Consider the following 26,543-nt stretch of genomic DNA (forward strand, 5'->3'; position numbering starts at 1 on the left):
GAGAACAGAGTGTAGACTGACAATGTGCCTGTCTGCTGCTTCTTGAAGGCAGTGAGAACAAGACTGTCATAAAGCTGGTTATTGCATCAGAGAGAAAGAGAAAAGGATCAAACACTCAGACTGGATCCCAAAATTCTATTGCAGGTTTAAAGTGTTTCCTGAAGTGTAAGGTGGAACTCCGAACCTTCCATAAGGCTAAAATTCTTGTCCAGGAATTGGGTACAGCGGAGGTTTGATTTCATGGTTTTGCCCTAAAAATGCTCATGTGTGGACAAGACTAAAGAGGTCACTACTCTGGAAATAATACAGATTTAGCTCTTGGGGTTTTACTTCTTTAGTTTTAGCTGTGATTTGTTCTTGTAAAAGCTAACAAGCATGAAGCTAAGGCACTTGCTAGACAACTTCTGTCCCCAAAACAGAGGAGACAATGGCTTTGCAGCTTGTGCACATTCCATATGCCTTCTCATCTATCTGTACTCTTGTGAAGGGTCACTTTTGAAATACAAAACAACTTCATTCTTTTTTAACCCCATATCCTCCTCTTCTACTGTGTTCCAAGTATTTTTAGCACTTAACAGGATCAGTCTTACATCAACTATTTTTCCTCTCTGGTTAGACATTTAAAGGGAAGAAAAAAAAATATAAGTAGGCAGACCCTAAATCAGAAGCATGACAGAATCACACTACTTTTAAAACAACAGAAGTCCTCTTATGGAAGGATTAGTGTAATACCATCTACATATTTAAATCTTCACCAGAATAAGAGGGAAATAAACTAAACTAACTATCAGTGCCAACACCAACTACCAAACTCCACTTTTTCAAAGGAATTCTTCAACTAAACCTATTTTTTTAATGTTACAAAGCTGACTAGAAACAGGATTTCAAAAGCACCAGATCACAAGTTAATAATTACAAAAAAAACCCACAACCAAACAAAACAAAACAGAAAAGTACATATACCTCAATATCTTCTTTATGTTTTAATAAAGGGGCATCCATTACATTTTTTAAAGTGAAATTTTCAGAGTCAACATCAAAGTGATGCCCAGTTACTTGTGCCATTTTTTCCCAGTGTCTTGACAACATTGCCTAGAAAAGTCCATAGGGATGAGATTTTTAAAAATTGTATTAATTTTAGGTCTAGAATGATCATGTTTTGCACTGCATCTGTTAAACAAATAGGAGAGTCTTGACTTCCATTCCACTGGAAGCATTAGTAGTTATTCTAATCACATTACAAAGTCTTTTGGTTTATTTTTCTATAACTAAGCCTAACTAGATTTTTTGCTATAAATACAGCTGCTTTTATCTACAAAAAAGAATTATGGAAAGCATCTTGTAGTCATATAACATGTCCTTCAGTAGAGCTTCTCAAGTGACTCTTATCTCCAAATTATTATGCTGAACATACTTTGTTTTTCATCATTTCAAGCAAAGGACAGCTCTCAGTGAAGTCATCAATTTTTTTTTTTAGGTCTTGAAAAGCTTGCCACTCCTTCAGTGCTTTCGGTAACTTTCGGATCCTTTAAAAAGCACAAAAAGAAAGAAGAAATATTTTATTCTTAATAATCACCATCCACCACTAAATAGTACGATATATTGCAATTTTTCAATGAGTTGACCAGTAGACTGCAAATAAAAAATCCAGCTGCAAGTTGGTAATATTATATATAGTTGGTCATTTGTGACTGCAGGCATGAAACACTGCTAAAAGACAGCACAAATTACACTGGAATGGTTAGGTTTCTATTTCAGTTTGAATTAAAGGAAGTTAATTTCATGTGCAAACCCATACCTGAAATTAAGTTCCTGCAGTGTCATTGTTTTAGTAAAATTTGAAAATGCACCTCATCTTGTAAAGAGATAAAATGATTAAACAACATATATTTTCCCAGTAAAATAAAGTACATCCTAAACTAAAACTATTCTGCTTGCAAAGAGGAAAAAACTTCTGTTTCAATCAAACAACTCTTAATTCATATCTCGTTTGTATGAAAGATACTCAAAGCAAAAATTTCCTTTATGCAAATTTAAAATGAAGAACCTCTTGTACTGTGAATAGTCACAGCTCCTCTCCCTTCTAAACCAGAATTACCAATTTTCATCTGCCAAAGCTCTGGACCAAAGACTGACAGCAGTTCTCTTACAGCTCAGTTCCAGAAGCTAAAAGCTGCATAAAACCTCCCCATAATGACAAATTCCTTCAAAAAAGTTCTCCATTTTTCACAGCTCAGAATCAGACAGATCTGTCACACAATGCTGGAATATGTGCAAATTCTTCACTGCTTGCTGGTGAGAGGCAGATGAACAAATTCATCCTGTCATGGCACTACAATAACTGCTATAGTCTTTCATCTTGAATCTAACAGTAGATAGCATTAAATATGCTGGAGAAAAGCATTGCAGAATGGAAAATTTATACTCTGCCTTGCATCAAGAAGGCTTTAAGGTGCAGTTCCTGGCTACTTCTGTCCTGAGGCATAGCAAGTAACATCTAATAAACTTCTCTAGGGATGGCTATTGGAAATGGGATCTCTCAGCTTGGTAATAAAAATGGCAATCTTTTAAAAAATTCAAATAACTTTTTCCTTTCTCTTAGTCTCAACAATGTCTTCTGAAAGCAAATTTCGTGAGCTGCACATTATGTTAAAAAACTACTCCATTGATCAGGTTTACATTTCTGTCCTAAATTTACTGGACATTCTCTATACACTGTATCACAGTAAAATATAAAGGGAAACTTCTCTCCAAGTGTTATTATAAACTTCTATAATGCTCTCCAAATATTTCTTCTTATTATTTCTTTCTAATAGATTTATTTTTGCCTACAGGGTTTTTTTGTGCTTTTATTTTCATGATTATAAGTTGTCTATTATATTAGGATTTTTAAAAGGTAGCAGAACAAAATTACATTAAATAACTATGCATATCTTTACAATTAATCTAAAGCAGTAATTACACTTCCAGCATTTCTGCTTCTTTCTTAACACAGCATATCACCTTATGTTATGTTATCACTGTTATGTTCCTGTATGTTGTTTCAATTTCTCTGCCTTTAAAGAGAATAGCTTTATGCAATAATGTTAGCAAACTGCCAAAAGAAGGATAGTACTGGGTTGGACTTGTATTACAAAAAAAGCATTTATTGCCTATTGGTTGTCACAGTGCTCCAAATATAGCTCAACACTTCAGAGGAAAAACAAAAATGTCACACATGAAGTTCAAAGAGAAACACATAAATGAAAACTTTTGCTGTGCAATGGCTTCCTTCAGGGTTCTGGAGAAAGAAGCATGAAAAGTCCTACAGACCATAAAATTTAATCAACTGCAGAAAAAACTATGATGCAGATTCCAGAATTCTACTGAAATGAGATGAAGACTTACATTGTCCAAATGCAGTTATGTTTCACATACATTCATTTTTACTATTCTTATTTTTTAAAAGAGGGGTTTTTTTTCAAATTAATGACTAAAAGACAGCTCAGTCAGTTTTTTGTGGAAAACATTATTGCTTCAAACTTCATAAATAAGCCCTCAGAATTTAGTGTGGCTATTTACCCTTCTTGAAATAACAATTACAATTTCGCCAAAGTGCAGAAGTAAACAATAGGTTCAAAATTCCATGTAATATCACGGACTAAGAATTAATTAGCTGTAAACAAAATCACTGAGAAGGTACCGTATAAAATCAGCTTTGAAAGTTATTTATACTTAAAACCACCTTGACACAGGTTTGTGCACCTTGTTTATTGCATAAGCTACAGCCTACACGTCAGTACACCCCAACAAGGCTCAGGTGACTCACAAACCAGCTGCATATTGCACCACAGCGCAGCTGTGCCCAACACTGAGCACGAGATGGACCAACGCTCTTCAGCCTCTCAGAGAAATTTTCACAAGCTGATTAAAAAGCAGAGCTAGAAACACAAATTGCATGTACTTCAACCAAAAACCAACTTACTTGCTTTGAAAATCCAGGAACTCACTGTTAAGTTTTTCAATATTTAAATCATTCCAAAGCATTTCATTGTATCTGTCAATACTGGAAGTAACTGTATCATAAAGACTGTAAAGTTTCTGAAGCAAGGTAAGTTCACGTTTAATTCTGTGGAGTTCAGGATACTCTGTTTCAAATTTTAAAATTGGAAATTCATGCATGTTAATTAGGTGTTCATGTCAAATGTATTAATGAACATAAGAATCAATGCATTTCTAGTAATGTTATTTAATAAATGAATGAAATCAGACTTGCAGTTTTCTAGATAGTGTCTAGGAAGACAAACGTTTCCACTTATATTATGATTACAACAGATTTTGATGCACAGTAATTGTTTAGATAGCTGATTTTTTTAATCAATATTCTTCTGTAGCAGTAATCTCATAATTGAGGGAAACAATGTTGAAAAGTAGATGAAATGTCAATGAAATACAATATAATTTTAGCAAGAACCTAAATGTCCCCTATGTCAATTTACACTAATTACTTAAGAGGCAGAGTTTGGGGACGATGGGTGTGCTTTCAAATGAAATATATAGAATATAATAGACAATAAAAGTATTTAAAATGGGCTTCCTTAACATAAATGTTTTAGTTACTTTCTCTCATATCTTTTGGAATTCCTAGCAAAATATATTTGGATTACTGCATATGTTCTCAGACAAGAAAGTATACTCAATTTAGTATGCACAAATTAAAGTGCTTATCATACATTCTGCTGTAGTTCACACCACAATCTTCCAAAGGAATTGTATCTGACTAGGAGGCATAAGGACATTACAGAGCAGTTGCATAGCCCAAGGGAATTCATTATGCAACTGGAGCAGGGACAATTTGAGTACTTTGGCAACATGTTTCCTAAATTTGTACAGGGCAGAATACTGGCAGGAGATGTGCTTAGCTCTGAACAGAAAAAGCAAGAGAGCTAAGCATCTGTACCCTGAGACACACAGAGCAGTGCAGTATTTTTCCACCTGATGTTTATGTAGGTGCACACCGAGAGCCAGTTTCACCCAGCTGCTTTTCATAGGAAAGACTATAATAATTTACTACAAAGAGATTTGTCTGCAAGGAATTTTTCTGCAATTTTTCTAAATCTCCATGCATTTAGTAGCAATCATGAGAAAAATTTAATAGCCTAGAAACAGGTACCCTTATCCCCTGAGAAACTACCTGAGATGGGAAGACCAAATAATTCTTCCCCATTAGAAAGAGAGAGATACTTCCTCCACAGTTCATCAAATTTAGCTTGAAAGATCTGTAATCTGTCACTTGCTTCATGGGGAGGAATATTGTCCTCACTGGGACTCCTGTAAAAACCAAAAAAATTCAGTGAATTTGCCAATCATACAGGTTTCACAAAGAAGTACAACAGAACCCAAACCATACTTACTGAACATAATGTAATATTTTTTAACATTTTTTCTGTAAATTCTCACAAGACACTAAAAGAAAAAATGCAGCACTGATTCAGTGTACGAAGATTACATATTCAGTAGTCCCTGAAAGAAAGCCCAATTTCTTTTCCAATAAAAAAATTCATCTGTGTTACCATACATCTTACAAACAGCTAAAGATCTGCAAATATTTTATCTTTGTTATTTCCTGTTTCTGCTGTAAAACAAATTTTAATAATTATTTTCGTTTCTATTTTAAAAGGGGGAAGATAGCAGATACATAAATCAGGAGTGAAAACTGTGTAGTTGGCACAAGAACCATAATTAAATAGTCATAAAAATATCAGAAAAAATACCATTTTGCCTAATGAGCACATTTCAGCCATAGGACTGTGTTTCCTGCAGTCCCAGTTCTGCAATTCCCAGTTCTCACACTTGGGACCACTTCTTGGCCATATCATAATATTTTGGGATGAGAATTCTGTCATCCTCTGTTGTGCCATGGTTATTTCTAGAAAGAAATTCAGGCAGATGGGCAGAAGGCAGAGCAGGCTGGCTGCTTGGCAAGGGAAATGGGACCAGGAGATGAAAGCAGAAACACAGTCAGCAAAAGCAGCCAAGGCATGATCCCACAGAACCTGAGCAGGGAAAGCAGGGCCCTCAAGGTGGTAATCAGGCTCCAGTGATAGTCCAGGTCTTTAGCCGAGTCCACAATAATTACACAGGACCAAGGTCAAGCAGGGAAGGTGAGTCAGTAAAGCAGGGTCCAGGGCAGGTCTAGGGAAGGTAACCAGTATGAGACATGGTCCAGTGGGAACCAGCCTGCTCTGAGGTCACCAAAGGAGAAGGGAAGCCCTCAAAGGTCAGGTATTGTCCTAGAGCCATAATGGGTCAAGGCAAATCCTGTCTCTCTTTCTTTGCTGCTGTAGGAGCATCCAACGAACCACAATTTACACCTTCAAAAGTGATAAAGTAAGTTTAAAAGTAAGGCTGAGCAAGACAGTGAATTTAGAAATATCGAGAACTGGTATCTCCAGTCACATCCAAGACGCTGTTTTAATACTTATTGTTAAATATCCCCCAAAGAGCTTTATTAAGACCCCAAAAAAACCATTACATTTTAATCTGGATTGAATGTGGTTTTTTTCCCCCCACAATCCATTAGGCCTTATGGACTATCACTGACTCCAGCACTGAAATTACAGGAACGAATCTTTCACAGTTACACTGTCAAAGATGCCCACCTTATATAATTCTGAAATCAGGCCTTTCTTCAGGTGTAATATATACAGTGATGCTGTGCTGTGTTTATTTTCTGAAGCCCTTTAGATGCACTATTTTCAAACAATCACTAATGAAGCATAATTGTATCACAATACAGGTCACCTACTTTTCATCATATTCTTTATAAAATCCTGCAGTGCCAATTTGGAATTTCTGAACATCTCTCAGTAAATCTCTTTTCATGACTGGCTGTACTTTCAGCAGCAAGTCCTCAACCTGTTGTGCCTATATATGCAGACAAAGAGAAAAAAACAGGCACAAAAGAATGAATGTGGGAAATCAGAAAATTAATTAGGTAAATAGGTTTATTCTATCATTTCAATATTAAGAGGGCTGATAATAATGATTTGAGAAATAACATAACTATAATACCTGTGTGTTTAGGTTCTTCCAGGCATAGGCCAATCCATCACCTCTTTCTGTATTTTCATCTTGAAAGAGCAGATTGTATTTATGAAGCACAGAATAAGATTCTTCTATGTGTCCAACAGTCATGTCAATTTTAATCTCATTCTCTCGGATCTCCCTCAGTGCTTCCATTGCTTCCCGTACATCATCAAGGTCCTGGATAGGTCTGCTTAACCTCTTGCTAACATTTTCAATGAATGAATAAATTTCACCCACGTCCATAGCGGACTTTTTATTTAAAGCTAATCCAAATGTTCTTTGTCCTGAGCGGCATTCCTGAATTAAAGCTATTTTCAATGACTCCGTTGCAACTTCCACTGATTGCAGTGCACAATGATTGGGCAGTTCTCTGATTTGCATCTCTAATTGCTAAGAAAAATACAAGTGTTCAGCATTTAATTTCACTGAAATTTATCTGAACAGTTCATTTTTATTAAAGATAAAATACTTACAGAAAAGTATCTGATTTGAGATTGGAATTCAGCCATCGTTGGTTTAGTATCTATAAATTCCTTCACTTTTTCTTCTGGATCCTACTTAAAAGAAGTTTATTTTAATGAATATTTAGCATTGGTATTATAATAACCTACACAGCACCCAGCTGCCTGATGTATTGTACAAACACAAAATGTTCCCTCCCTAAAAGGAATTGAGATATAAGCATTAATTAGTATAAGCACAAATTATTTTACTTGAACTGCCTTTCCTGACTCTTATTTTTTGCACAATAGTCTTTAAAGAACTTGAAATCTGTAACTCAGAAACTGACACAGGTCACGATATCCCTCATCCATCCAAATATTACTACAGGATTTACAATGTAGGTGCTAAAATTTTGTGGGAACTATTTCCTTCCTAGTCTTCCTTCTGTCTGTAACCCCATTAAAGCAGTTCACATCTTCTAACAAGTACTTAAATGGGAGGAATTGCACTCATTTATCTTCACTCTTCCTGAAACAGCATCATTAAACTGCAGTTTCTAGGTGCAGATGGCCTCCTGGCCATTTGAAGAAAACAGTTTGGCAGGGAAGGTTGGATCTAAAGGGAGAGACGGCATTTAGCTTCTTGAAGATTGTTTATAGGCAATAGAGCATTGAGCATCCTTCCTTTTCACAAGATAGACCAGTCTCTGCAGAGGTGAGAAATCAGTGTCACCAGCTCAACAAATGTGCAAGATTCTCAGTTCAATTACAAACAGATGATCTTCACCCCCCCAAGTGATATTCCCCTGCAGTCTGCACTGTGAGATCCCTGAGAATCTGTTTGCACCTCTAGGACCAACAGAGATTGTAAAGGTGGGGGGAACAGTGACAACTCCTGAGGAATTTGAAGTTAAAGAACAAGGTTAATTAATTATTTTAGAAGGTTTTAGTAAAAAAGAAACATCATTCTTCTGCATCACCCAATCTGATTGTGTCTGTCTGGGTGAAATTACATGCCACCAACATGTAGTTAGCTCAAAGCAAACAGAGCTTTAAGCTTTGGAACTTCAGAAGCCACAAAAAGGTGAAAATGCCCTCTCTCAGACAGAAGATTCAGCTGTGAGAATGAGGTAACTTAAGGGTTTATTTAGGAAGGAGAAGTTAAAAATAGTGAGCAAAGATACGATTACTCCTGTTTTGATTGCTTGTTTCTTGGCTTTCCTAAAGTACCTCAGGTGAGACCAGTAGTTATCCATTCACAGAGCTGAATTTCACTAGTCAGAATGTTTTATTTCATGATGAATCTCTTGACAAAATACTCCACAGAGCTTTACCATTTATCTGACTGGACCCACTTCCTAATGAAGATAACTCCATCAGCCCAGATTCACTTCAGCTTTTGAACTTTCATTGCTGAAAGATTTCCTAGATAGAGGTTATCTTTTTGCACGCGCGCGCGCGTGTGTGTGAAGAAATAGAAAAATATTGTTCAGCAGTGATTGCTTGAGAAGAACTACTCAGTTTAATATTCAGGAATAGCTTTTGTAGTCTCCAATTTCTAAGAGATTCTGCTTAACTATTGTTTTTCATAACACCTGCAGACAAGATGCTGTGAGAAAGATGGATAAATATATGAAAACATAAGCTTGCTCCAAAATTCCTTCATTTACTTCTGTTTTCTTTCTTAGATGCTTTAATTGGTAAAGATTTGCAACTTCTGGTCAACACAAGACCAGACAGGAATTATGGATGTATGGATTCTACCATGAAACCAATGCTTCCTACTGAGCACAGACTCCTTAGGCAACCAACAACCTTCTTTTTTTAAAAGTATTTAGATTTTACAACACAGCAACATATTATATTGAGCTTGTAGTTAACCTTGTTCCAGATGTCCAAAAATTCAGAAAAGGTCTTCAGAAGAACCAGTGCTTCAGTTTTAAGAGCCAAAATAATTGTATTTAGTTGGATCACCACTTTGTTTACATCCTTATGTTCGATGATCTGCTTGTCTAAAGGTTTCAGTGCCAACACACTGGTGAGTTTGCTCTCATCACCTGACTCTAAAGCAACAGCTTGTTCAACCTGGTATAAATTAAACAAGAAAAAAAAAATGTCCACTAGTTTGCTTGGCATTTCATTTTTTATTTTTAAATTACAGAATATGCAATGAGGCTAAGATAGTAAGTACTTCTAAGAACAGACAGAAAGTGCAGAGAAACATCCTCAGGGAGACTCCCTGTTCACAGCTTGGATTTTTACAGAGCTATAGTTCTAGTGTTAAAGCTGATTTTATAAAAAAATTTCATGCAGAGTTCTGTATTAATCATTTCTGAATTACATCAGTCAAATATGCACCATATACAAGTACAATTGTGCTGTTTTCTCCTCCTACACATCTGCTAAAGTCTTTCTACCTTCTTTAGTGTAGAATTACAATCTATGCCCATTCTTGGCCATAGAAAGTCCTGGAGGCAGTAGAGAGTTGGATGCTTGGAAATAAGCTAACATTCTGCTAAACAGAACAGAGTTCAGTCAACTCTCTCCTAGTTCTTCTTTTTTTTTTTAATCTTAATTATTATTTATTTGCAGGACTTGAATGTGAGTTTTTTCACTGAAATGAGCTGATCTGCTTTTCATGTCATATCAACAAAAGAAAATATTTTTACAAAGACACTTTTCAGCACAGATCTTTATACATCTATATTTTGTTTTCAGGTGAGACAATTAAGCCCACATGATTACCAGTACTGTGCATTCTTGTCCTTCAACAAATTTCAGTTACTATCTAAACCTCAGACCTTCCCAAGGTTTTAGTACTAATTTTGATGCCAGTTAAAATATTTGTACTGTATTAACTGTAGTATTATAGGTGTCATATGAAGGCTTGCAGTTTAACTTTAGAGGTTTCACCTGGGAAGATTGATAATAATTTATATTCAGCTGGTAGAACTCACACATAATGTTTGTTCTACACTATCATCATTATATTTGAACAGTCTATTTAAAAGATTTTTTTTAAAGCAACTTTTGATTTTAATATTAGAAACTACCAAACATAAGATTTATGAACTATTACTCCTATGTTTTATTAATTGGCATAGAAATTAAAAACTAGGCTTTCACTTAACAGTAAGATCCACCAGGTAACAAGTCAAAGTATGGGTACAGAATATAATCTTAAGAAATGCTAAGCAAAATACTAAATTTTTTAAATAATCAAAGTAAAATACTCACCTGCTGCTGTTGATGTTGTAAGTAAGCAAATTTCCACAGGGGAATATCTTTGGCTACTGATAGAATGATATTTACTGCTTTGTTTACGGCACTCTGAAAAAATGAAACATTCATCTTGAGCTCACAGAGATATTATGTGGGTGGGGGATGATCATCCCAACAATACCAAGGCTGAAAAATTGTACCTCTGTCTTTAAAGGAAATGCTCTAAGAAGCATGACATAGGATCACCCAAAATCACATTTTGTAAGGGGAAAGAGTACTCCATAAAGTTTTATTACAGTCCTTCCAAGTTTATGTGGTTTTCAAGCAAAAGAGACCTTTATGAACAGTAATCATGAATCACTGGGGATTATAATATAGTTCAAGTACTATTTCCCTTTAAACCGCTTATAAACATTGTTATGTGTTATTAATAATGGTTTTCATGTTCACACCAGAATGCTTGAATACATTTGTCTGAATTTGTGATGGTATAGTCTATAATCTATACAGGCAGCTACAGAAATTATCAGATGACTTCCTCTATGTATGGTATTTTAAAATCACACTTTGTGGCCTTATTTCTTACTGACAACACCATTAAGGCTGCACATGAAACTTGAGAAATAACTCAGCTACTGATCTTGACAGTCACTATGTTAAATAAAAAGTCCAGAAATCAACACCATAAACAACTAATACTCTGAATAATTTCAGACATCATAGGATATTGCAAATATGTGTAAAAATTTTGCTAAACTAGTATAAGTTTAAAAGAGTGTTTAAATTTTTTCAGTTTAGGGATTTAGGCTGGTAATATTTTTCTTTACATTTCACTACTGCTGAATTTATGAATGATACTTTAAACTGACTTTAAATTCTGAAAGAGTTAAAAGAGACTAGAAAGTCAGGCTGTACTGATGGCATTCATTTTTACTTTTTCACTCATTTTGAAATGTTTGCCTCTAAGTAGAGGTTTGTGAATTACTCAGTTACTGAGTTTTGATAGAAACAGTTCCTTTTAATAGCCTGTATAACAAACCTGATCCGTGCTTCCATGCCCTTAGTACCCACTGTCATCATGAACTCAAGTGGCTTTTTACCTTTCCTTCTCCTTCCTTTTAGTTCTTATACCTGCACATATAAACCTGCACTCTTAAAACTTGCACATAATGCTTTAAAACAATGCATTTATAAATGTTTTATTGTAGATGACTGAGAGGTCAAATTATTTTATTACCTGAATATCTTCAAGACTTGGTCTCAAGACAATATTTGGAATAGCCAGTTGAATTTCAGTTCTGAACAAAGGAACCCTGTGTGCCTCTACAAACTTCATTGTCTGATACCTGGAGTCAATAACATGCAGTCGATGTCTTAAGGACTCCAAAGAAATCTTCATGCCTAAATAAATGTAATATTTAAGTGAGAAATTGTTTTTACCATAATAAGCTTGGGGCTAAAAAAATCTTAAAGTTTTATTTAAAAAATTAAACATATCTGAAAAAAACAGACTCACATCTGATCAAAGAGTCAGTATTCTTCTGACAAAGCTGTCCCATCAGGTTATAGTAGCTACAGGACAAGCATTCTTGGCAGCGTGTTTTCTGTTTCATGTCAAAATGTGTACAGGCAAAGGAATCCTGAACAGTGAAAGGGAAATTTTTGGGTAAATAATCAAATTATTCAGCATATAAATGAAATATCAAATATCTGACTAGGCTTTTTTTTTTTTTTTACATTGTAGAGGTCTTACCTCCGGAGTTCTTCCAGCATCTGCTTTTAGACTGTGCTTAAGAATATCTATAAGTTCATACACAGAGCATTCCACTTGTTGGCTCTGCCTACAAAAAGAACCTTAAAGTCACCCATAGGGAATCAAACATAAGGAATACCCTTTGTTATTTCCCAGGCACACACCCCTTGTCCCACTGCACTTGTGTGCAGGGAAATGCCCTTTGTTCCTATTTGTTCCTATTCATTGGGCATGTAGAGATTTTAAAACTTGCTGACTAAAATCAAACCCATTTGTCAGATCCTATTATATCTGATTCAACTGGACTTCATAATAATTTTTTTTAAATTGTTTTTTTCCAACTATAGCTAATAAATCAGGTTTATCATGATGAGGCAGTAAGATAAGCTGTGAAATCAGAATGATTAAAATAAAAACAAAAGAAGTATTAAGAAACAAGCAATTAACATGTGGATGAGATTTCAAGTCTTATCCATTTTAATTTTTCTTGCTACTTATTAGAATGCTATAAGAAAAAATGTAAGAAAGGCTAAATAAATGCTAAATGCCAATACTACGCTATTTTACAACTGCTGCGCTCAAGATACTTAGAAGTTTCTCCCCTGCATCCTAAGACTATCACTTTTCCCTAGACTAGTACTCTGTTACAATAACGTTTTAAAAGTAAAACTCTATGCATACAAAAGTAGTAAGTAAATAAACCCTCCCAAAAATGGCTTTCAAGCCTGTGCAATTAAGAAACCTACTGAGACAGTTTGGGAGCAGTACAGGCAGCAAGCTTTTCTATCTGTTCCAAGAAAGAAGTCACATCTATTGGTTCATCTTCTGGCAAAACTATCAGAGCAGTGTTTGACATGTCCTTCAGAATTCTTTCAATTCTGCATTCCAGGGTATCGGACGCTGCTTTGACTACACAGTCCAACTCCCTCAGGGTACTGTAAACATTCTGAATAACTGAACAAGGATAAAAAAATGAAAACAAATCGATGCAAAACACAGATCTCCTAAGGCTCATCTCCCCTTCCTCCCATCCACTCCTGCCTCCCCCCAGGCTTTACAATGAAATGAGGATTTAATGGCAATGAAATATGAAATGAAGGCCTGAAACATGATGGACTTGCTGTATTTATTAATCTTTATATCCAGCCATCTCATAAGAAACAGACCAATATTCTTCAAAATATCTCTTCTTTTTGGTAATAACATTGTAATGAAAAGGATCAACAAAACAGAACAGAAAACATAAAGGATGCCAGTGCCCAAAAATTATTTTAGTTCTCCCACATACATGCATAGCAAAGTACTGTACTTCACCATTGCAATTAACTTATAAATTAAATGACTAAAATTCCCCCAGCCAAGACTTGTTAAACCATTAGATTTCTTCTTTCATATGTATGACCTAATTTACTTTGGAAACAGACAAACTTATTGCTTTAACAAATGTGTTTATTAAACTAAAGATAAAATTAAGTGCTTCTGCTGTTTCTGAATAGACTGAAAAAATTCTTCCCTTCATACTTCCATTGCAAAATAGAAAGAAATACAGTACCTTATGTCCTTTGTCACTATTATTACCATAAAATTTTATATATATAAATATATATATGGAAACTTCTACTATATGTAGAAAGAAATCACTGCAAAATCTAAGGCACAGAAGTTTGACAGGGCTGTCCAAGTGTTGATGTTTTAAGTGGGAAATGTCATTTCTTGCTACTAGGAAGTTAATGATGAAACTTGACTTTTTATTGTCTAAAACAGAAAAGCAGTCCAACAAATTCCCTAGATTTTTTTTTATATATAAATTCAGTAGCCCTAAATCTATTTTTCTATGATGTCTCCTGAGTTTTAGTCTAGAAGGCAACTACGGACTTCTATTTTTCTATATGGAGTTCTCTTAAATGGAAAAAAGACACATAAGACATTAGGCTTGAGTTCAGCACACTTCTGGCAGGTAAGAGCTATGTTGTGTATACCAAACCAGGGGCTAATTTTTAGGTCTCCAACACACATTTTGGGCGTGTCAGACATTGCCCATTTTCAAAAAGACACAGTGCATACACTCAAGAAAAGAATTCCCTTCTAGGTGTAACTGCATTTCAGCTGCAGCAGCAGGAAACAGCCCAGATTAAAACAGCCCTGTATTACATCTAAATTGTTCAACAGGGACAGTTTCCACCAGAACCAATGGTGATACAAAGAACCATTACAACCTGAATTATACCTATTCAAATACTTAATGCAGTGCAGAGAGTACCTAAATGAATAAATAAATAAATAAATACTATTGTAAAGACTTTCCTTATCACGTGATACTAAAAAATGCAAAACATTAAACACAAAAATTCATTTTAGAGCTAGAAAACAAATATAAAAAAACTCTTGCCATTTGGTTCTTGTGCTCTGGTCAGGCAAAGGCCAAATAAAGCTGAAAGGTGACCAGCCCTGCCTTAAGCATTGGTCAGAGCCCTGTGCACCAGTGCCACATGGCAGAATCATAAATAAACAGCTGCACAAACCTGTGCCACATTGCATTTTCAGATTTAGACTGTACCTGCTCCTGTTTATATTGCTGCTTTTCCTTTTGAAGAAGGGAAAGCCTAACATCAGTCAACCTCAACTGAAAAGCTAATTTACAAGCATGAGTTACTGTTTTCTCATGAAACTGCAACATGAAAGTCCTGGTGATGGTTTATATATGCCCATTTCAATGACATTTTACAACAGTTAATCAATTTTATGCTGTATTTGATAGGGTTAAGGTTGTTTGTCTTACTGGTTGTGTGGAAAATCTCAATGCCTAATAAATGTTTTCTTGGAAAAAAAACAGTATTTAGGCAGAAATCTCCAACCTTGACTTCAGACATGCCACTTTTAGGATGTTCAGCATAAATTCTGAAGAGGTTTTTTATACAAAAGATATTATTAAAATACCCATATCCATTATCTTGTCTCACATTCTTGCAGCAGTTGAGCTAATATTATCCACCTAAAGTGAAAAGATCAGTCCACAAACACATTTTTCACAGAGAAGCAAAAATAAATGCAGACACCTCACAGTGTGAATGGCTCACCACTTCTCCAATTACCTACATTTATTGATGTTCAAAGAAGTCCAGGACAGCTGCATCAGGCCTGGGGTAAGGGCATCCTCAATTTTTCCTATCCATGGCTTCATCAGTGGTTTCAGCATGACAGGGATCCTATTCAGGTGTTCCTTGTAACTGATCAACAGGTTCTGGAGTCTGAAAGACATGATCATGCTCCCAATGTGCTTAATTCAGATATTTGAAATACACAGAATTTTGGACACATTTTCTGTTAATAAGATTTGCAAGTTCTGATCCCATCTTAAAAATAGAACCCTTCCCAACTCTTCCTAACTCTAACCAGGCCACTTTGTCCTTACCAACATCAAAACCAGACTGAAAAAATAAGTACCTCCAGCAAAGTGACTGTGATCAACTGACAGAATTTTTCTCCCAAGAAAAATTATTTACAATTTAAAAAAAAATAGAAACAGAAAATTGAAAACATGGCTTTTTTTGTTTCCATCTTTCCACCTCACAAGATATGGCAAGAAATTACATTGCTTATAAGAAAATCTTCATACAAACCACTTAGAATCCCAGATCCCAAAGAAAAAGAGTCCAAATTCTGAAGCAAGGCTTACCAATACAGTTCCATGAAAATGGAGCTACACAAAGAAACTGCATAAACAAGAATTAGATGCAAACATTATTCAAAGGTCAGATACATAATGGGTTCCTTACAAGAACTGCTGCAAACACAGAAATAGCTGTGTTTTGGACCAGATTAAAATCATGATTTTAGACATCGTTGTTACAAACCATATACTGAGATAACACATTCACATTATACCCAGAACAGGTTTTTTAATGTTGTTAGTCAAAAATCTACACCTCTAAATATTTCTTCTTTGCTTGGGTAGTCCATATGAAAGTTTTTTAGAGTAGAAAATAAGTTTGGCTTTCTTTTTTTAATGCAAATATTTCCTGTACTTTTTTTCCTGTTGGATGGCAAAATTTGGGGCTGCTGCTTTTTGGAGATCTGTAGCATGCAGAGTTTGTCTTGCACATTAAAATTTTATGGTTAGTTGTCTTTAAACACTCCACAGAAAATCAATGAAAAATAATGCATTGTAAGACTGAAAATTTCAACAACAGAAAAAGAGAGGAAGGGTTGAAGTATTTATGAAACTCTTTAAATTTCATCCCTTTTTGTCCAATTCTAATTAAGAAATGAAGAACAGTCCTCACAAAACATTGCTTTTTTAAGACTGAACATCCCTGTATAGAGAGTTCTAGAATTAACAACTGGCATCCCTGTGAATGAAAGAACTTTTGCAGCAGAGATTTGGACTGTTACAAGAAACAGAAAGAAATTATTTTAAATCAACAAAAGTGAATTTAGATGTCCAACATGAGAGACAAAGTTATAATTTAGGCAACATACTCCCTTTTCAAATGTTTGGTTTGTGCAGTAATCAAGTGGTTAATTCCAGCTTATTTTTCAAACAGGAAAAAGAAAAACTTCTGATGCTAAGTGTAATATTTTGGAGTGTAATTGCTATATTAGAGTGCACAGATGCACTCTAACAATAATAATAGCAGTACCTAGGAGCTCTACTTAGAGACCAGCTGTTGAAGTAACAAAACAAAAACATGTAGGCATTTCCAAGTAATGAGATATGTCTCTAAATAGGAACAACTGCATGTTAATATGGAAATACAGGGGAAAGCAATTAAAATTCAATTAAACTCCATCAAAGATAAAAATTAAAATAAATCAAAAGTAATATATGCAACAGATTCAAAAGTAGGGATTTCCATTTGCAGATGAGAAACAAAAAGTTTCCAAAAAGTGCTCACTCACTCCCTTTGATGTCTTTTAATCTGTTCTTCATCTGCACACAAGCCAAGGACAACATCTGGAACTTCAAAATGCATTCTTCTCAGGTATTTTGTCTCATAAAGTACTTCCAGGACCATGGGGTCTAAGTTTACAAATAACTCCTTCATGTAGCAGTGAAAAAAAGAAATAGAAAATGAGACACTAGTTTGGTACTTACATGTAGTGTGATGTAACTGGATCACACAAAGACATGTAAATGACTGGAGAGGATTTTTAAAATATTTATCTCTTCTTCAGCCTCCTCTAGAAACATACGAGTTTCCCAAAGTATTAATCAATCAATATCTTACACTGATTTCAATTTCTTGTGACTCTTTCACTGTGCCCTAATCTCTTGGCTCCCAGGAGTTCCCAAGTTTAATTCTAGTTCTGCAGCTACATTCTCTGGAAATTAATTTGCCTTTTCATCTCAGTTTCTCCATCAGTAACTGAGGAGAAATATTGTGAAGGTTAATCGCTACACTTTTGAGGGCACTAAAGTTGCTTTTAAGATGTTTTTAAGATGCTGCATAAATTTGAAAGCTGTGTTCTAGTTGTCCATTATGGAATCATTAGTACAAAAAATGTCACATTTCAACCATAATTTCTCTGCACTACAGCAGGAAAAAAATCTATGAAGTAAGAATGGTAAAATTTTCTGCCTCAGCAATAAATTTTGAAAGCAAATTAATGAATTACTGCAATATATTCAACACAGTGATATTGATCACTGCAAAAAAGACTACGACCCAACACAAAATTCCTTCCTTGACTAAGATTTTAGTTAACATAGAAAATGACCAAGGAAACAGTAGCTAAAGTAGATTAGTCAGTAGTAGATATGTATTTGCTGAGTACTGCCCCTTTTATACTCCAAATAAGACAGAAGCCTTATGAAGAAGAAACATTATGAGACGAATCATAAATATACACAAAAAGGAAAAAATATTTCAACACAAGTAGCTCATTTTTTAGCCCTATTTGGGTTAAGGTTACTTCAATGCTTTCTTGTCTATCCATGATATGATTAAGTAGCACATGTAATACTAAATCATATAACAGCAATACAAAGAATAGATCATATTTACCTTGGTTTCTGGGTGCCTGACAAGTAAGGAAGCACACAGAGCATTCCTAGCCTGGTCAGCAAACCTGCACCAGGCCCTATGATAAATAATCTCAAATTCCAAAAGAACTGCAGCCATTTTATTGTAGTTCTTGATAACTTTTTTCATTTCCGTTGTCTGCAATTTAGAGGGAGGAAAAAAAGAAAAAGCATCACTCAAACAATTCAATGAGTCTAACGCAGTAGAAAGGCCCTCCATGAGGCTTTTCCTCTCCTCCACAGGAAAACAAAAGAAATAGAAATCTCTAAATTATGCTGTTTTAGAGACAAGACACAGAAACATAGCAATATATTTAGGAATTCAATTATTATGTAGTATGCAAGTGCTCTAAGCAACATAACTATTTTCCTAATTTTTCGTCCCAAATTTGTTCACAGAACAAAGTCTATATTGTGACATATACAAGGCACTAATGGCCAACTGAGAAAAGTATACAAATGGTTCCACTCTTGGATGAGCTTGGATACAAGCTGCTAAAATAGTGAGTGTAGAAGTATGTAAGTAAATTGTCTTTCTTATAATAACATCCTTGAAAGATTAGGATAAATCCTCCTCTGCTAATATCCAACCTTCAAAAGTGTGGTTTTCTTTTTAAGGAACATCATTGGATGGTCAATTTTTCTGAATAATTGCTGGGCCCACATAATCTTCCCTGTTACCTAAAACACAGAAGATATGAGGTTAGATTTTCATTAACTTGAAATACTCAAGAAATAAAGTAATTTTTTTTTCTCTTTAACTTCATTCTTACTGGTGGTATATTACGTGGTATAGGTGGATTTTCCTTTTCATTCTGATAGAGTTTTTGAATAAACTCTAAATCTTGGCTGTACTGTTGAAGAACAATGGTATATTTCTCATTTAGATCAATATTATTTTCTCCTATTATTTCAAGCTTCATCAGAAATCCCAGCATCTGTTCAGTCTAAAAAGGAAGATGGAGCATTTGCTTCAGAAGACAACAGTTCACAAAGTCATTGTCCATAAAGTATTTTATTAATTTAGAATATGCTATGTAAATTTGTAAGTTGTTTTCTAAGAAATACAGAAAAATCCATCCAGACAAGTTTGTGAATTTTACTTCCATATTTTGTCCCACACAGGATATACTTACCACTGTATAAACCAATAAACTGTTATCACTACCGTTTGGGGTTTTTCTGACTCTCAAATCCTCCCCCCTTTTTTTTCAGCAAACATTTCTGGTAGAACACCTACACCTTTACTCACACTTCATTAACATCTCATATATCATCATTGAGATATGAGCCATTGAACAATACTGATATTAAGGAAACAGATGGCAGATATTATTTCATTATTCATGCCAGTGAAACAGGAATAACTTAGAAATGCAACAGGAAACACCAGGATGAAGAAAGAAAACCAACTTCAAAATATGGGGCTATAAAATTCCTATATAAATGGAAACGTGGAACATACACTTGGCACCAAGAATGAACATTCCTTTACAGCACTTCTGTAAGCAACTTCTAGAACATTTGTAATAGGTTTGATGTCCTCCAACATCACCTCAGGCAGCCACCAGCACAGTACAGAACACTGACAGTAAAGAAGGAGTTCAGTAGGAGCTATGGGTACTCGGCCCTTCCAAGCACCAGAAGCAGGGGTTTGCATTTGGTACCTTACTTACAGTTAAGGTGCTCTTAAACCAGGAATCCACAAATTCCTGTATAGATTCATACAATGCTGCAATTTGGTTCTTAAATTCAAGGTAATCTTTTTCAAACTAGAATAAAAGCAAAGAAAAAAATTATCTATAATTCTGCTTTCATTTTATAAAAAAAAATCCTTTCTGTGAAGCTTTTCAGGAATCTGTTTTATCTACCCAGTGTGTGGGTTCAGCACTGCATTAAAAAGAACATGAACAACACCAGCAGCAAAGGCATTTACACTCCAAGCAAAGCAAACAAAACATAAGCAGTGCTAGGTTAAATAATTAAAGCTTCATCTTCATGAGCACAAAGGAGCACAGAGGAACACAGACAGGCCAAGGAAAACTCCTAAGTTCATCAGAGAGAGCAAAGCACACTCACCAGCTACTTGCAGCCCTGTCACAGGAGAGTGCTCAGCTCACTGTCCAGGTATGAAACCCACTGAAGGCGAGCAAACTGGCAGGATCTCTAGAGCACCTTGCAGACTAATGGAGGTTTTTACCAAACTTGGCAGCTCCTACAAGTAATTTGGGCATTTATCTGCAACAATTTTTTCTTAAGAGTCCAAAATACTGAAGGTCTAACAAAAAGAGTTCAATGCAAACTTCTCCCAAAGAGAGAACTGCACAAGCTTGGGAAGACAGTAGATAATAGATATTGCTCCAAACATTTAGGTGTAAAGAAGCCATGACATTTTTTAACCCCTCCAAATTCCAGTGAACAGCACATTCCCTCTTTCAGAAAGGAGCCACACAGGAAGTATTAGAGAAACACATAGCAAGTATTAGAGAATGACAAGCCATCAAAATCAGAAGAAAGCCAAAAGCACTCTCAAGGTTAATGTTTAAAGGGAACTTAATGACAGTGGCAAGCTTTAGTTCAGGAAGGCAGGAGAGTAAGTAAACACTTCTAGAACTTCTACTGTGAGGCTGCTAACTCTGCAAAACAAGCAGGCTATAGCTCAATAAAAGCAGCTCATTTTCCAGCATGTCTAGGATTAAAACATGGAACTGGAGCATTTGAAAAGCCAGTTTAGTTTTTATCATTCTGTGTGGCACTGGGAGTGATATCATTCCCTTCTCCCTCTAAAATGCACAATTATGTGCCCATACTAACTTTGCTATAACACTGCCATTACTATTATTTTTCATAATACTGAGTAGCATTTATAATTAGACAAACTGTATTTGGTGTGTTAATATACCTAAATTAGTTCTCACTCTGCAGTCCAAAATATATGCATCTCAAAACAATCAGGCTTAGGAAAATTAGTTTGTGGAATTATGTATCACACAAAACCTAGTTTATAAAAAGTTAACAAAAGCATTTGAAGTAAAAAACAAATTTGCCCTAACACTTTCAAATTGCATTAAAAGATATGAGAGTATTTGTATTATTGTTACTGCAAAATAATATATGCATTTTTATAATATTCAGTATTCTTAGCATAACTCCAGTGAAAAGCACAGAATTAACAGAGTGATTGTCACACTGAATGTAAGTACCTCTTTTTTCCTATGGTCCAGAACATCATACTGTTTGGATTTTGTATTTGTAGCAATGCTCTGGTATTGAGCAGTGATCTTGTCAATGCCTTCTATTTTTATATGCTGGAGCTCTAAAAGGCTTTCCATAGTACTGCTCATATCTGAAATCTTCTCCAAACGTTTACAGAAGGTCTCAAATTTTCCAAATATGTAGTTTTCGCTAACAATAAAAAAGAGGGATTTCTATGAAAATCTCTTTGCAACAGATTTTTATTTAACCCACATATATTCTACCAGAGCTGCTATCAAATTAAATATATACCCAAAAAAAAAAAAAATCATACTGCAATGATTACATATCAACAAAACAATTTTAAACTCACCTATATAAACCAAAAAATTGCTTAATCCTTACATGACAATTAAAAGCCTTTACCACATTTCACAGGAGTAAGTCTTTCAAATAAGATGTTTGTAGGAGAAGAAAACGTGAATGTACAATACCAAGAAATGCCCCATTATTTAAGTGTCAATACAGGTAAAACACTCTTGGCATAGTGAGAGAGAACCCAGCTCAAAGCTGACTGAATTCCCTGAGAATGTTTTCACTTATATTCATTATTCAAATTTTTTAGTATTTCATACCATGCATATACATTTGTACTCAGTTAACAAATGCCTAAATTCCCCTGAAGTCCTATTGGACATGTGCTGAATCAACAACTGACTGGCAAAAACCTGGTTTATTCCTGAATAAAAATTAAAAACTCACTCTGCAAAGTAATCTTCTGATTATAGAAAGTACTTAATTTTAATTGAATATTTAGCTTTTCTTTTAGCCAGCAGATATAAAAACATCTCATTTATAAATTGTACTCATCAATATGATTCAATATTGGAGTGAATTATTTACCTGATATCAAACTGTCTGTCACTTGGATTTTCCTTTAGCTCGTCCCTAATTTTCTGAAAGGATGCTTGATACTTTTCTTTGAGGAAAATGCATTGTTGTATCCTCTTTAGCAATTCTTGCCTGAGGAAGAAAACACAGAAGACAGAGAATCATCCTAAGGTCTTCAAGAGTAGAAATAAAAATAAAATATTTTAGTCAAATGCGCAACTTAAGAAAGTTTTTTTGCAAAATAAGAACACAAAATTATACACTACATGAAAAACACTCATATGATGGGTTTGAGTCAAAAGGTTTTGACTTGAACCTGTTATCTATATTAGATATTTTTTATTTTTATCTTGGGTTTTGCTGTCATCAAGCCAAGACTTGCATGGCATAGTCCACAAAGGATGTATACCCAGTTAATGCTGGCTACCAAATGCTTGCAGTTTGCAAATTCCTCATCTTGTGCAGTTGCACACACCTCATCTGAATATTGCTCATTTGTTTTCCTTTGTTTGTTTCTTTGGGTTTTTTCTAAGTAGACAAGACTGGAGAAGTATTTTTCCACACTAAAATAAGGATAAGGAGAGTCTTGTTTCTTTAAAAAGGTACAACAGGAAGAGCTTAGTTCCTAAGGGCACAGATAGTTACATCTCACACACAATTGTTCATTAACCCTGAGGTGCCACATGAGATACGCAGATGAGGCATGGAAACCAGCCATAAGGCATTCGCCCAGAGCTGTTCCTCCACTTTGGCTTTGTCTTTCATCTTCCAAAAGATTACTGGGGATTTAAATTATAGTCAAATTTATAGGCTGAAACCATTAACTGGGACAAACTTTTGCAGGGATAGCAGATTAAATGAATTAGAAAAATGTCTCTAAAATAAATTCAGCTATAATAAACAAAAAAAAAGTATTCTACTTTTACTTACATTAATTCTTTAGAATAAACATAACCAGTACTTAATTGACTACAGGTAATTTCTGAAAAATTCCCTTTATCTTCACTAAAATACACGAGGAATCAAAATTGCTAGATTTACTTTTATGTCTCCTAGCCTGTTACCCCAGTGTCACTTTGACTTGGCTGGAATTTAAGCAGAGACATCCTGACTATCTGCTTTGATGAAGCTTGATGAACCTTTTCCTTTTCATGTCAATATCCTTAATGTTACTCCAGTTAGACTATTCCAAAAGACTATTCCAATTATCAATTTCCTAGTTGACAAATTCAGATGTCATGTTCATCTTAACTCCTCTTGGTGGTTTCCCTCTCCCTTTTTTGCATGAAAATAATTGATCTGTTTTTACAGTATGTGTTCTTCCTATGTTACCTGCACTTGTCATCCTTCAGCTACATTTGTTCTGCCAGTGACATCAGCATTCACCACCCAATGAATAAGTTTCATACAAACACCTCTGGGCTTTCATTTATGCTGAGTGTAGCACTTGGACAAGTAGCTGTAGAGCAGCTAACTCATCCCTTCCCTGAAATGTCCCACAATACAACTGAGTTGTGATTTTGGTCCTGCTACATATTGTTCCCTTCCTCAAACTGAATTTCATGTCCAGTAACAGCAAAATATAAATCCTGGATGGAACTTTGCCAGTCTGTCCTTGGAGCTTTTTTATGAAGTATTTCAGCTCCCAGTTCCAATTTCTTAAGTGTGTTTTGGACTAAAAAATCCATGTGGGCAATATATCGAGTGTTGCATATTCGCATGTATTGCAGTTTCCAAGAACAGGCATTTTCAAAACACATTGTATATTAGTTTTTGCAGAGTATTTAATTCTACACAGAATTAGTAGTTGCCAGCTTAAAATTAACATAGGAATCGGTGACTAGTAGGAGGACAAAGGGCTACTTAAATTTACCCATTAATAATCTTGATGATTAATCTGTAATTTTACTTCTAATGTCAACAACAGAAAATGAAATTATTAAAATTTTATCACCTATCCAGGTCCCAGATTTTTGAAACCCCTTCACATAGATAGGTCTTGCATGTGTTAATCATTTGATTGGTGATTTTAAGAAACAGGGATGTCATGTTCTCTGACGTGTTGTAGTACGGCGATGTACAGTAGATCATAAAGACAACGTTCATTAAACTGGGAATGTGCTCCATCACTGTTACCTATAACAGCAAAAAAATGGGAAAGACAGAAATCAGAAAGAAATCAGACAGAAAGACAGTTTCCTGAAATTTCACACAATGACAGCTCTGGGGATATGTTTATCAGCGGACAAACATCTTTTAGTGGTTTTGCCATTACAAAATAGACCATCCAATTCACTATCACCCCTTGACCTGGTCAAAAAGCATGGAAAAAAGAGCAATGAATACGTGAATAGGCCTTTTACAGATTGGAATTTTCCACAGGAAAACCAGAGGCCCTACTCTGCTTGGCCATAGCCTCCAGTATAAGAAGGTGCTGTAATCTGCCTTGCAAAGGAATATACTACCTGAGGAAAAGAGGCCATTCACTGCTGGAAAAGAGCTGGATTTCTGTAGGAAGGACAACAAGAAAGTTGGCCTTTGCTCATTTTCTCTAGATTTGTACAGAAGGGAAATCCAGAAGGGGGAGGCAAAGCAAAAACAAGCTCACTTTCACTGGACACTGAACTATAGAGTTTTCTATCCCATAGAAATATTTCAGAGAAATGCATGCAAGCCAGATACACTGAGAACCCAGAACAAGAGACTGGTCTAGAAAAGAATTTTAAAAGTATGGTAAAGGCATCTAAAAGTCAAATCCAATATGGCAGAACAGTGAATATTTACAGAAGAAATGCAGTGTAAAATACCAGAATGGATTCAAAAGAGATCAAGCTTTGAAAATATTATTTAGAAAAATTGTTACCAGTTGGATTATGTGTAAATGTTCTGAACTATGCAAGCTTAGACATTTTTATCTGGTGTCTGTATCATATTCTCACTTTAAAAAATGAACTCTGAGACTCATATGGTTATGAAAATAAATTTTATTGACAGTGCAACCTACAAGAGAAAGAGTTTTAACCTGTAAAATAAGTGGAAGCTAACCACTTATTTCAGTTCAATTGAACTGAATTTCAGTTCAACCCAAGAATTAAGATCATTTTATGACTTTTGCAATAAAACAATCACAAGTAATTCCTAACTAAAGCATGCAGACAGAAGAGCTGCCATATGTGAGACCCCAGCTCACAAAGGCAATTCAGCTCATTACTGGGTTAAGAAAAACACAATCTGATGCTTAGTTTTTTCATATCCTTCAATTATCTTCCGGAATGATAACTCCTTAAAAAAAAGGCACTATTATTATTATCTGGTTAACCTAAAATCAGTAGGCTCAATTAACTAATGCCAAAGGAGGTAACCTGTCCACTAATAATTTAGAGTTAAATATTAAAAGGAAAAATAGCTTTTTTACAGCAACAAAAGCCCGTTCCTTTCTTTTTTGAATTTCACATTAAGTGCCTTTACAGTACTTACAGGTGAAGCATGGGCAAGTGGACCAAAAAATTTATCCAACGTATATAAATATCTCACATTGTCCTTAGCTTCATTGGCAGCAATTGTTATACTACGATCCTGAACAGATGATAAAAAAAAGAAGGGAATAGAATTATTACTGTGAAAATTTTCTGAACAGGTTCTTTCTCTTTTACAGCACACAAGGCTATGATTAAATCTTGCAAACACTTTCCCACAGAAGTGCTTTCAAATGTGCTATTTATTTTTCACAGGAGAAATAACTGCTTCTACATGCAAAAATTGGTAAGACCTTCCAAGGTCAGCAACATTTTGGATGTGGTTTACAGGAAGTCCTTACTTAGACCTCCAAAGCTTTTTCCTCCTCATGGATCCAACTTAGATTATAGAAAGGTTTCTGCACAGGAACCATTTTACAGAACTCAGACAAGATCCCTGAAATGTGACCAGGGTGCTTCCCAACGTTGTTTAA

General features: G+C 35.1%; 1 protein-coding gene across 1 annotated transcript in view; it reads right to left on the bottom strand.

Moving 5' to 3' along the window:
• Nucleotides 1–26,543, bottom strand: part of LOC129118032 (dynein axonemal heavy chain 5-like) — a 148,188-nt gene that overhangs the window by 109,001 nt on the left and 12,644 nt on the right. The window contains exons 12-34 of the mRNA XM_054629186.2: nt 26,072–26,170; nt 24,549–24,730; nt 22,607–22,726; nt 21,712–21,913; nt 20,185–20,280; nt 19,282–19,455; nt 19,100–19,189; nt 18,492–18,647; nt 17,386–17,525; nt 15,583–15,734; nt 13,233–13,440; nt 12,487–12,574; nt 12,250–12,373; nt 11,971–12,134; nt 10,749–10,841; nt 9,393–9,596; nt 7,542–7,622; nt 7,054–7,458; nt 6,788–6,906; nt 5,174–5,310; nt 3,965–4,127; nt 1,415–1,526; nt 964–1,092 (exon numbers count right to left, since the gene is read on the bottom strand). Coding sequence (XP_054485161.2) covers nt 964–1,092; nt 1,415–1,526; nt 3,965–4,127; nt 5,174–5,310; nt 6,788–6,906; nt 7,054–7,458; nt 7,542–7,622; nt 9,393–9,596; nt 10,749–10,841; nt 11,971–12,134; nt 12,250–12,373; nt 12,487–12,574; nt 13,233–13,440; nt 15,583–15,734; nt 17,386–17,525; nt 18,492–18,647; nt 19,100–19,189; nt 19,282–19,455; nt 20,185–20,280; nt 21,712–21,913; nt 22,607–22,726; nt 24,549–24,730; nt 26,072–26,170 — 3,438 coding nt within the window. The remainder of the gene's footprint in view (nt 1–963; nt 1,093–1,414; nt 1,527–3,964; nt 4,128–5,173; nt 5,311–6,787; nt 6,907–7,053; nt 7,459–7,541; nt 7,623–9,392; nt 9,597–10,748; nt 10,842–11,970; nt 12,135–12,249; nt 12,374–12,486; nt 12,575–13,232; nt 13,441–15,582; nt 15,735–17,385; nt 17,526–18,491; nt 18,648–19,099; nt 19,190–19,281; nt 19,456–20,184; nt 20,281–21,711; nt 21,914–22,606; nt 22,727–24,548; nt 24,731–26,071; nt 26,171–26,543) is intronic.

This window comes from Agelaius phoeniceus, chromosome 1 (genome assembly GCF_051311805.1).
Source record: "Agelaius phoeniceus isolate bAgePho1 chromosome 1, bAgePho1.hap1, whole genome shotgun sequence".
In the NCBI taxonomy this organism is placed as follows: Eukaryota; Metazoa; Chordata; class Aves; order Passeriformes; family Icteridae; genus Agelaius; species Agelaius phoeniceus.